The sequence below is a fragment of the Schistocerca cancellata genome, chromosome 3, assembly GCF_023864275.1.
Source record: "Schistocerca cancellata isolate TAMUIC-IGC-003103 chromosome 3, iqSchCanc2.1, whole genome shotgun sequence".
Classification (NCBI taxonomy): Eukaryota; Metazoa; Arthropoda; class Insecta; order Orthoptera; family Acrididae; genus Schistocerca; species Schistocerca cancellata.
In genome coordinates, this window is record NC_064628.1 from 316231837 (window position 1) to 316244658 (window position 12822).

The 12822-nt window shown below is 47.4% G+C and overlaps 1 protein-coding gene across 1 annotated transcript in view; it reads right to left on the reverse strand.

The window, feature by feature from the left end:
• LOC126176287 (dipeptidase 1-like) overlaps nt 1-6715 on the reverse strand; it is a 338246-nt gene extending 331531 nt beyond the window's left edge. The window contains exon 1 of the mRNA XM_049923437.1: nt 6567-6715. Coding sequence (XP_049779394.1) covers nt 6567-6715 — 149 coding nt within the window. The remainder of the gene's footprint in view (nt 1-6566) is intronic.
• Nucleotides 6716-12822: the final 6107 nt, after the last annotated feature.

The following is a 12822-nucleotide window of genomic DNA, read 5'->3' on the forward strand; positions in this document are numbered from 1 at the left end:
CTTCCTACGCGACGTTGCTAAGATCCCAGCTTCTGACATCTTGGGCATCCATTAGTCCATATTAAGCAGTACTGTGTACGTCAAAGTCGTCATTGACGCGGTATGTGAAAGAATACTTCGTGACACCAACCATGTAATACGCTTTTGCCACGGCGACGGCAATGTCGGAGCGGTCACTATCGACCATGCTGGCTTAGGAATGCGCACCATACGGGTTTTCGAACTCCCGTTCGAGCTTCCGGCGGAAGACGTTATCGCGGCTTTCCGCCCCTATGGCACTGTACATGGCCACACTGCCGAACGCTGGGCGCAATTCCAAACGTACCCCGTTCTTAACGGTGTATGGCAGATCACCATCGACCTCCATCGCCACGTGCCATCTTACCTGAAAATTAGCGCGTGTCGCGCGGTTGTCATATACGACGGCCAACCCAAGACCTGTTCCGGGTGCGGCAAAGAAGGCCACCTCAGATCTGAGTGTCTTCAGCGACGAATCACCCAATTGCCAGCCGCTACCGTGGCACCTCCGGCTCCGACGACGGTTTTAGCGATCACCTACGCATCGGCGCTCTCTTCTCCTCCCACCGGCCGCCGCCCATCAGACCACGTACCGGTGACCCTTCCAGCTGCTACGGATGCCGCTGGGGCCGACGCGTCGCGCTCAAAGCCTGACGCTACTCCGGCGCCACTTCCAACAGTGACGACTTCCGACACCCAATCGCCTGAACATATGGACGCCCCTTCATTTGACGTTCCCGCGACGGCCTTCCTCTCAGAGCGACGCGACTCCCTTCCGTCTTCCGACACGGAGGGACGATCCCGCAAACAACGTTCACCTAAGAGGCGCAAGAGGAGGCGCCGTACGGTCTCGGAACGAGACGGATCACCTCCCCCTGATGCTCCAGAGACCGTCCAACCCGACGAGGCCTCGGAGAACCTACACGACGATACGAATGACGACAACATGACGCCGACTGTGATGCCTACTCTACTGGCTCGCTCAGGTGCTCCTGAACCAATGGACTCCACCGATGCGACTGCCGCCGAGACGTCCTCCGCCCCTACGACCGAAGTGGAACGTACGACCATCACAACGACAACGCCTTCAAAGGTATGGAGTGAGGACGTCGATGAGGACCCGGACCACACGCTGGGGACAGAGTTACCCCAGACGGAAGCATCGTTACGCCGCTGATAATGCCGTCAGGTGGCGTACGGCACGACTCACCGTTGCCTCGTCCCTCTTCATCCTCCGCCGGTGCAGTTCCCCTCCACGGCGGGGTACGGCTCCAAACCTACCGAATAGCGACGATCAACACTAACAACATTAGCTCACCCGTGAAACTTCAACTGCTGCGAGAGATGATATGGGCGCCGGACGTCGATATCGCACTACTACAGGAAGTACACCTGGCCACACTTCCAGACGTCGCGGGATATAACACTTATCCTTCTCCTGGTGACCACCTGGGACGCGGCGTAGCCATCTACGCCAGAGAAGGAATACCATTGGCCGATATCACAAATCCTTCCATCTGCCAGACGCATGGCCGTCACCGTCATGGGGACGCGTATCGTCAACATTTACGCTCCGTCAGGCTCCACCCGCAGACGCGACAGGGCACTCTTCTATTCAGAAGAAATCGCTCCTTGGTTTCTTGGACGCTGCGACCATTACTTGCTTGGGGATGATTTTAATTGTGTCTTGCACCCTAAAGATCAAGTTCCCCACTACAACACCTGTCAAGAACTGCGTCTTGTCGTCCGAGATCTGTTGCTCCGCGACACCTGGGAAGTTCGGCACGGCGACGCGCCTGGACATACTTACCAGACGAGTCACTCCGCGAGCCGCCTTGATAGAATTTACGTCTCTCGGGAACTCACACCTGCAGTTCAAGGTGCAGAACTTTGGCCCCTGGCCTTTTCGGACCACTGTGCCTACATCTGCAACATTCTCTTCCCCAAGCAAGTGGTCTGGCGTAGTCGTGCAGCGTGGAAGCTAAACACCTCCCATCTTCATGATCCCGAATGTCTTCAACGTGTTACCGAGACGTGGGCCACCTGTGAACGTCGCTTACCTAAATACTGCACGACCTTGACCTGGTGGCTGGAATGCACCAAACCTGCCATTCGACGTACTTTGATTCAGTATGGAAAGGAAGTTGCTATGTGGCGCCGGCACATTACCGACTATTTCTACGCCGTTCTCCGCGACCTGGACGCCCAACCGCCCACCCCCGACATCCAGAGGGAACGCAGCAGAATTAAGGCGCAAATTGTAACTTTGACACGCCATAGACTGCAGGGGGCTATGGTGTGAACCCGATGTCAAGATTCGGCGGAACAAAAACATCCGACCATGCATCATATCGCCTCCGAAAGGAAACATCGACGACAACAACTCATCACCGAGATCACCATCTGTCACGGCCAGCACGTCACTTGCCAGGCCGAAATCGTCAGTGCCTTTGTCGACCACTACCGCACAATGTACCAGGAGGAGACTACCAACAACCACGCTGAGGAGTCTGTGTTACCACATGTAACTCGCACCCTCACCAGCGACGAAGCGGACGAGCTGATGGAGCCCATTACGCGTGACGAAATCCACGATGCAATCAAAAAAGGTGCTCTGAATAGGTCACCTGGTGTCGACGGATTGCCGGTAGAATTTTATCGCGCTTTCTTCACACTAATGGCGTCACGGTGGACAACGATGTTTCATGAACTGCTGACGATGGGGAACGCCGTATCGCCGTCCTTCGTCATGGGAATTATTATACCCATCCACAAACCGACACCAGGTGTGACGACAGCACATTACCGTCGCCTGACTCTGCTTAACGCAGACTGTAAAATTTTTACACGCCTGCTGGCAACGCGATGCCGCAAGATCCTGCCTAGCATTCTATCCCCGGAACAGACAACTCCGGGCGGCTCAGTTAATATACAAACGGCCACAGGAGAATGTCGCGATTTAATTGCACTGGCAGCGGCGTGCAGACTCCGCGCCGCTGTGGTTGCCATTGATTTTGACAGCGCATTCAACAAAGTGCGACATCTTTTTCTGTTCTCAGTGATGAACCGCATGGGTTTTCCACCAGCCCTTATCGACGTGATCCGGCGCCTGTACGGCACCGCCGAATCGCTGATTCAGGTTAATGGCCGTGTGGCGGGACCAGTGGCGATCCGGCGTTCCATACGGCAAGGCTGCCCACTTTCGACCCTACTGTATGCCATAAGCCTGGAGCCACTCATCGGGAGTCTGACGAGCCACCTTTCTGGTCTCACTTTGCGACAGCACAGTTTTCGATGTCGTGCGTATGCGGACGACCTCCTCCTCTTGATCCGCTCACGGAGTGAAACACACACGGTACTTGATTTGACATCAACGTACGGCACTGCAGCGGGCAGTAACATGAATGTGACTAAATTCGCGGCGATGCCCATTGGACGCGGCCTCTCACACAACGACTTAGCACCTCTCCCGTGTGTACAAAAACTACGATACCTTGGTATCATTTTCACCTCCACCGTACGCCGCTCCGCTGCCATCAATTTTCGGCGTGCACTCCAAACTATCCGCACGACGGTGCGACAAAATCTTCTCCGACGACTCGATTCTTTACAACGTGTCCAATACCTCAATCAACATGTGGCGGCCAGAATGGTCCACATCGCACAGGTCCTCCCGCTGCCATCAACTATTGGACGCAGCCTCCAGGCTGCCCTCAGATACTTCCTTACGGCCGGTACGTTCTTTAAGGTCCGCTACGACACGCTCACCCTTCCCCCGCGAGCTGGGGGCCTCGGCCTTGTCAATGTGCGACTCCGCGCGGCGTCCTTGTACATGTCCACCATGCACAAGCAGTGGCACGGGGGCACCTCCCTTACGCGCAGATTGCTGGAAATTCTTGTGCCCGCGACCATAACACCACCAGTACCAGTCGGATGCATCAAGCACCATCTGACGCACATTTCTGATTTCATCGTCGACTTCAGTTATGCTCACACACACTTACCGACCACGCGTTCTCCTCGACCTAAAGATTTTTACACCCCACTCCTCCGTTCCATATCCAGCAACAATATCGAACTGAGACATCCGTCCACGCGGTGGCCAACGGTTTGGCGTCACATCCACCAGCCTTTTCTTCCCTCCAACGTCCGGGCAACATGGTACCAAGTCGCAAATGAAAAATTCGCAACAAATCATCGTCTTCACGCCATCGGACTAAAGGTTTCTCCACTTTGTTCCATTTGCCACCTCGTGGATGACGATGTCCATCAACTGACTTGTGCTGCCACCAGTGACGTCTGGAAACTTGCCCGACAGTTCGTTGCCTGTTACCTCTGCGTTCCGCTGGACCCGATTGACCCGTGGACTTTTATCCATCCTGAGAATACTTATTTCCCCGCCTCCAAAAATCATGCGATTGTATGGGTCAAGGGATGGACGAATACCTACATGTATAATGATGGCGACAAATCACGCCTTGATTTCTGGCAGTACTTACAAACCGCCCACAGTGAAGTCGAACACCGACCGCGCTACCGCGCCTTCTTCGCCAATTACCTACATGCGATCTTTACTTCACCCCCGCTCAGTTGGATGGTGCCACACGACGACAGCACTCCCGCCCCCCCTGCTGACATCTGAGACTCCCCGCGCTACTTTCTACATTGTAACCCACATTGGAGTAGGCGCATGGACACGCGCCTCCTTTCTTTACTGCACTACCCCAGGAAACACTGGTCTTTCCCTCACTCCACTGTATATTGCTTCACACCTCTTAGCTTACATCAGAATTATTATTCCTTTTTTTTCCTACACCTTGTTCATAAAAAAAAATTGCTCGCCTTGTACTAATATAATGTTTTGTGTTATTTTCGCCGGAAGGATGGCATTTCTGTTGTAATTAAGTTTGTACCAATAAAGATCTTTTTTTTCATTTACCCTTTTCCTGGTAAAAAATAAATAAAAATAAAACAAAAATAAATCAAAAAGCTACTTGAGGGAGTGATTCAGGGACGGGAGGGGGGAGGCATCGCGGTCAGGCCTCGGGTTTCGACCCCTGCCCGCTTTGTCTCCACCTACTCATAACTGAACACTCTTAAGATTTGGTAGAGCACTTAAACAAAGAAAAAGATGGTTAGAGCGTCTGCCATGTAAGCAGGAGATCCCGGGTTCGAGTAAAAAAAGAAAAAAAAAGCCCTAACGCGCTGCTTCCTGGACTCGGGTATGAGCGCCGGCCCCGGATCGAATCGGCCCAGCGCATTAATGGCGACAGCCGGTGTGCCGGCCAGCCTGGCTGTGGTTTTTAGGCGGTTTTCCACATCCTCCTAGGTAAATACCGGGTTGGTCGCCAAGCCCCGCGTCAGTTACACGACTCGCAGACATTTGAAACACATTCACAATATTTCACGATTAAAACTAGATGCAGACTGCTGGGGTACACTCCTTCCGTCCTGGGGGTTATAGGCTGGCGGTAGAAAGGGCATCCAGCTACCCATTAAAATTAACCATGCCATTTCCGTACTTAACCCTTCTGACCCTGCGCACAATGCAGGATAAAGGCAGTAGCAAAAGAAACGATCTTAAATTTTTTTTACTTCATGTTTACTATGAAATTTGGTTCTTCTGACAGAAGATATATTAACTGTAGAATTTTTCAGTTCAGATAAGGAAGTATACCATAGGATGCTGGCGGCCTATGATTTTATCCAAATTTTCTATATAAACTACTTATGGATAATTATCTTTTTGTCTGCAGAAGTTACAAGTTTTGAGTCGTTACAGCCTCTACAGGAAGAATGTTTCTAACGCTTTTTAGACAAGAATCAGAACCAGAAACTGCGTTTACATGGGGGACAGATACATTTGAAACAGTAGTGGGAGATGCATAAAAAGTTCTCCGTTTACTTGCTGTGCCAAATTTGGAAAAACCCCGAGGTTTCGTTGACTACCTCCGTCGTCTTCGTCAGTTTACCACTTACGAAGATGACGGAGGTAGTCATCGAAAGCTCGGCATTTTATCCATATTTGACGCGGCAAGTAAACCGAGAACTTTTTATGCAAGGATTCCGTCGCGAAAGACGTCGTAGCCAGTAGTGGGGGATGATACTTGGTTAGCAACTGCAATTAAGGTTTTCGGCTTTCTTAATAGCAGACTAACCTCACTTCGCCGCTTATTTCTCGTGCTGGGAAAGCTGGGAGGCTCCTGTTCTGACACTTCCATCTTCTCCTCTTCATAGTATATTCCAGATTCACCCCTGACGACGGCTAATAAGTGGCTCACACCATTCATCATACAGTCCAGCGTAGCTGCTGAAAAGGTCAGTTCGTGCAAAAAATTCTCCACAGGGAACAATATCACAATTATGAACGGCTATATAGGCAACATTGATCGATGTTTCTGTAGGGGACTCCCAACTACTTGTTGAGTTCATGCCATATCAAGTTGCTGCACAACGCCATGCAAAAGGAGGTCCGACTAAATGTCAGGACGTACCCCGTGACTTTTGTCACCTGAATGTAAATGTGGCAGATACGGCGGTGGACTCACCCGTCAATCAGGGGCGCCTCGGCGAGCACCTGGCGCGCCTTCTCGCGCCGCTCGGTGTCTGTGGTGAGGTGGTAGCCGTCGCTGGGCTGACCCGCCGGTAGGCGGCAGAGCAGGAGCGCCGCGACCGCCGCCGCCGCCCACGCCGGCATCCCACTCCCTGCTGAAGACAGCAGAACACTCCCGTAAGACATCCGCTCTCTCAGTGGTGACAACAACACATGCAGATTGGAGTGTGGGAGGGGGAGAGGCTGAGGTGCAAACACTCTTGTGCTGACATAGTGCACTCAAAGTTAGTTGCTACGTGATGACGATTGAAAATACTACAGCAGCACTGTCTAACTGGTCGCATTAGCCTTACAGATGTAATTCATTTTCCCTGAACCCTTCTAACAAAGAACCCCTTGAGTGTAAGGTCGCAAGTAAAATTTTTTGTGACTCTCATTTCAGAGTGTTACGTTAACAATTACGACCGCAAAAATATTAGCTGCTAATGACTCACCATGTGCATCAGGAAGGTGACAAAAAATGAGCATCCGACAGGTGTACAGATCAAACTTCTATGGAATATATGCATTACAAAAAAATGGTTCAAATGGCTCTGAGCACTATGGGACTTAACTGCTGAGGTCATCAGTGCCCTAGAACTTAGAACTATTTAAACCTAACTAACCTAAGGACATCACATACATCCATGCTCGAGGCAGGATTAGAAACCTGCGACCGTAGCGGTCGCGCGGTGCCAGACTGTAGCGCCTAGAACCGCTCGGCCACTTCGGCCGGCTATATGCATTACACTTCACAAAATTGACATAGTCGACATTCAGCAAACAGTTAACATGCACTGAATGAAAAATGGCGCACCGCAGTGATCACCATGAAGATCGAAGGTGAACTCCTTGGGAGTTACAGATCGTACAGGACGTTCAGTTAGGTATCATACACGAGTAATAGGGTAAAGAGAAGTGATGGAGTGTGATGGCATGCAACTGAATGCGAAACAGTCCGTCGCGGAGCTTATCGTGAAACTGGATATCCTTGAAAGCGTAGTTGCAGATAGTGAGTTAATATGTTTCATAGACACGGACAAACAAACATCCAGAGGCTGTATTTGTCCAGTGGTTCCACGTAGTGTGAATTGCCACGTCACACACATTTCGGGACGGATATTTAGCTCTAAAAGAGTATGATTTTTATAAGCAGACCAGACATCAAGGAAAAGCAAGATATTAAGTAGTTCTAAGTTCTAGGGGACTGATGACCATAGATGTCAAGTCCCATAGTGCTCAGACCCATTTGAATTTTTGAAAAGGAAGATATTTTGAACAGCTATTGGCCAAGAGCAGTGCTCACACCAAAATTGTAGTTCTCATACGCCCATTGTTCCACTATTGCTGTAATATATTATATGTAAATATTTCCTACTGCCCCTGGAAGAGCACGCACATAAGAAGGACTAGTAGGGCCAAGGCACTTCCAACTTATCGCAACACAATAAGTACCTTTCCTGCCAACATAATTCTATACGAATCAGTAGGTTGTTGATGATAGTTGATCTTGATACAACTCTCTGGGTACCTATAACTTCCAGGCTTCCTCTCATATGCATTTCCCCTTCTAATTCCGATTTATCGCAGTTGGAAACAAATTCCTTATTGAACTGGGACGAGTTTGTTTAAATCATCTACAAATTTTCGCACGGATTCCGCAGTTTTCTGTGCACCGTCAAGTTGACACTTTGTTTGAAATTTCGTTATCGTAAGCCTTTTAATTCTGTATCATTATTTGAAGCTATGCAACCACCTATTGATTCCATTAAAATCACTGTAGTTCATGACATGGGCAAATTGATGTACATATCGTAGTAGATCATTATCATTCACATCTTGTAAAATGCAACTAGTATCCTTGAAACGCGCAGACACCTGTTTTCGTAACAAGTGTACCATGTCCACTCTTAAAAATCTGTACTTTCTCGTATGCGCTAGATGGTCATGTTGCTGCGGGCTTATCCGAAATCTTTTTTACTTATTCTTATACTAAATTACCAGTGGTCTTCCACGTACTTGTGTATGGTACCCCTTCTTGCACAACGATTGTCCTTCACTACGTTTCGCTGGAGACATGATTTGTGGCTCCCTGTCCGAAAGAGACGATGAACTACATCGCTCGACAGCTGTTTCAATAGCAGTTTCAGTTTTTAAGCGCGTATCGTCATCACTGTACTTCTCATGTACATGTCCGCCTGTCTAGCGTGTACGGCACCACATATTCCACTGAATCATCTTGAAGAGGCGCTTGCATTTCATCGCCCACTTCTTTCTCACTCTGTGAAATTCCTTGGGTTCCTTCCTGATGAAATGTCAACTTTTGCATCCATTATTGTATATAGTATGTAATGAAATGAAATGAAATGTCGTGTGGCTAGGGCCTCCCGTCGGGTAGACGGTTCGCCCGGTGCAAGTCTTTCGATCTGACGCCACTTCGGCGACTTGGCGTCGATGGGGATGAAATGATGATGATTGGGACAACACAACATCCAGTCCCTGACAGGAGAAAATCTCCGACCCAGCCGGGAATCGAACACGGGCCCTTAGGATTGACAGTCCGTCGCATTGACCACTCAGCTACCGGGGGCGGACAGTATGTAATGATTGCATTGTTAGTTGCCGTTGCTCTGCTTCGTGTCGTCACCACTAGTACTGAAGCAATGTTGTGAGATACTCGTTGACTAAGCAATTCAACTAGGCTTAGTAGCCTCAAGCGGTGCTCACCATTGAATTCCCCCCAGTTCCCTGTCGCCATTAGTAGACATTGTTGTGGTTGCATGGTAGACAATTATGCGGCACATCGAATACCATAAACTTCATTGGTCTTTTGCAACATCCCACTTAAGTCTTTCATCCTAAGTCTTCCATTCGTCATACTGATATCACTTGATCATTTAATGTCGCTTCGTAGCATTAGGTCCGGACTCTAATACGATTTGACGCTCTCAAGGTGTTCACCGCTAACCTAGTAATCGTACAATTTCGTGTTCTTCGTCTCTAATAGGCACTATCTTGCGTACATCCTCATTTAATCAGAGTTTCCATCCATTACACCAATATTTTTACACGTCCTTCTGTATTTCCTTAAGTTCATTTAAAGATGATACTTTCCTATATACAACAGAATCACCATCGAGCAGTGTTATAGTCATTAAAATCCCATTATGAAAATCCCATTATGATAAATCGCCTACATATACGGAAAACATTATAGGTAGTTATTACTGTCCTTTCTTGGTACATGCACGATAGCAATTCGGTTTTTGTTAAACGTTTGCCATCCAGTATAGCGAACTGTATCAAAGTTCATTAATTAGTTTAAAAACTTCTGGGCAGCATTTGGAGAACTACAGATTACCAATTTAGACTGTTGTGAATAATAATCAGATGTAGTATTCTGTTACGAAAGTAACACGTCATGCAGTCACTTAAAATCAACTGAGTTATTTTCTCGTCTTTGAGTAAAGAGTAAATAGGAACAAAACGTCGGTATTTAAAGTGTTTCTCTACACACATTCACCCGGAGGGTTATAGCTAGCCAGTTCCGTCACATAAACATCGTGGAAAGGGAGGAGTTGCTGTTGTCATTGGGTTTAAGTGTACGGAATTATAACAATGGACGGACAAAAAAACCTCATACCTTTTCGACGTTAGACAAGGTGCAGTCAACGTCCAGATGCATTTCAACATATCTGTAATGTGTACGAGAAAACGTACTTAAGTCTTCGGCGTTTGACACTGACAGACATAATTATAGACACGTATTTTGTAGTACATCATGTATTCTAAGGGTAAAGTGAAGCAAGCTGTTTGTGGTTAGGTCCATAGTAGAGTCGCATTTCTTCTCTAACAATTGAACGCCGAACTGCCATTGGGCAGAGAAGCTCCCAGCTGGGGATAAATGGGAGAAGATCATCAGATCCACATTCGCTGACAACAAGGAACACTTCCCGAAGCCCTTCGGCAGATCTGGAGGGATCTGAATTCTTCTAATTTATATATGTGACAATGTTGTCCATTATCCAAGAAAAATTATATATAAGACGTAGCACCCTTCTTAATTCGTGAACGACTACACATATCGAAACGCAATTTTCGGCGAATGTTAGAGCGTCGAGAAGCACATATGTTTCATCAGTCTTTTTAGCGCTGGTGTTAGCTGCGACACTGAAGTAAGTATGTTTTTTTAAATGAAACCTTATTTTTTCACAGCTGCATTCCATAGCTCTTGAGAAGACAACTACAACGACACGGCGTTTGTTAACGTTCACGTTGAAACGTGCCGTAAAAAATTTGAGAAATGTCCTCAAATGTGAAATTATGGTTGCCGGAAATGGTATTTGCGGTGCAGACACAGCCATGCAGGCGCCTCGGATCAGGGTGCGTAGTTGTGTACCGTAAGGTAGGCCTGCGCGACGAGAATAAAGCTTTATTTCCCATTGATCCAACTTACGACCTAGATGCAGCTTCACCTACGAATGCCGTATACGCAAATACGGCATAGGCTAGAATCTAGCGTATCAGAAGGGGCTTAAGAAAACTATTTTACGTTCGTGTATCCTGTCAGACGTATGTGAGCTGAGGCAGATAAATCAACTGTTCATTCTTCAAAAATAAGAAGGTCTCATACGCTGCAAAAGCAACTAGTATATTAAATAATTAAATGTTAGAGGGAAGATTTCACCTATCTTTTGCTCTACGTGGATGCCTGCTTTTTAGAAGTAAAATACAAGTTATCGAACAACTGGTTCTACCTACACTGCTCCAAATTATATCATATAGGATACATTCGTTGAACTAAACATTTTATTAAAAATACTTTGGTGACCACACCGCAAAATAAATATGCTTCTTAACGAAACATCATTTCTTGCTGAACATAAGCGCGTAATGTCAGTGTTACCAGCTTCTTGCAAACATCGCTGTCAACTTATTTCACATTGTGATACAATTTCGTACATCCGTAAATGAAATATAAAGTTTGCTAACAATGATTTGCTAACTATCCAAATCACATAACATAAATTTTGTTTTAAAAATACTTTGTCCTTTATTTATCAACTGCAAAAACTACTGACCATGGTTTGAAATGCACATTTGCAACCGCCGTTAGAAAGAATGAAGAACAAATGTAATTACAGTGAACGAAATGGTAGAGCACGCATTGCCGATCCATCGACACGTATTGTCTGGCGTAGGTGGGGCTTCGTCATACACTGAATCTTGGAGTGCTCCCCAAAGAAAGAAATCAAGAGGAGCCAAAGCGGCGGACCTCACTGGCCATTTGGCAACAGAATTTCGTCCTATCCAAGTCAAGGAAAGTATTTGTGTTGCAACACGGGACGAGTGAGCTAGACAACCGTTATATTGCAACCACTTACACTGTCAAATTTCCTGTGGGGCCTCTTCTAGAAGAACCGGCAGAATGTTCGTCATAAAGTGTGCATACTAATGTTCATTTAGATGGGGTGAGATGAAGTAAGGTCCCACAATGGAATTTCCTATGATGCCACGCCATACCTTTGCGCTCCACGACGTTAATGTTGCCCCTGACGAAGCCAGTGAGGATTTTTGGCTGGCCACTAGTGTATATTAAGCAAATATCCGCGTGGTTAGTAAACATTGCTTCATCGGTAAAGAGCACATGTTGGAGAAACATAGCATGGTCTCTCATTTGCTGGCAGACAGATAAAATTGTGTAAGACGCTCTAAAGCATGATCGTCCAGTGTCTGGTGTAATGACTGACGACGGGGTAGGAAATTGCGTCGATGCAGGATGCGAATGACACTCGTCTGGCTGATTCCATGCTCCTTGGCAACATGTCTTGCACCACGGAGCGGATTCGGATTCATTAGCGTCGAAGTGAGAACAGCTTCTTCGTGTTCTCTGTCAGTTGCAGTCTTCGTTCTTGTCCTCTTTTTGACGTTCAAGCAACTTTTGTGCATTAGCGTGTTAATAATTCGTGCAATTGCCTGGTGCGTCAGACACTGGCGATCTTGATAGAAAGCCCTATCCCGTTGTACGTGTTTTAGGCATTTATTTTACTTTCACTCCCTAAAAGTAGTATATCCTACTTCTGCTCATAGGAGTAAATATCTATAGCCAAAGAATATTAAAGCAGAAATGAGCGTGCAGCAGTGGAAAGAAATAAACAGGAAAATGTGATGACATTCAGACACAACGTAGCGCGAAAGATATGCTTGGCGGT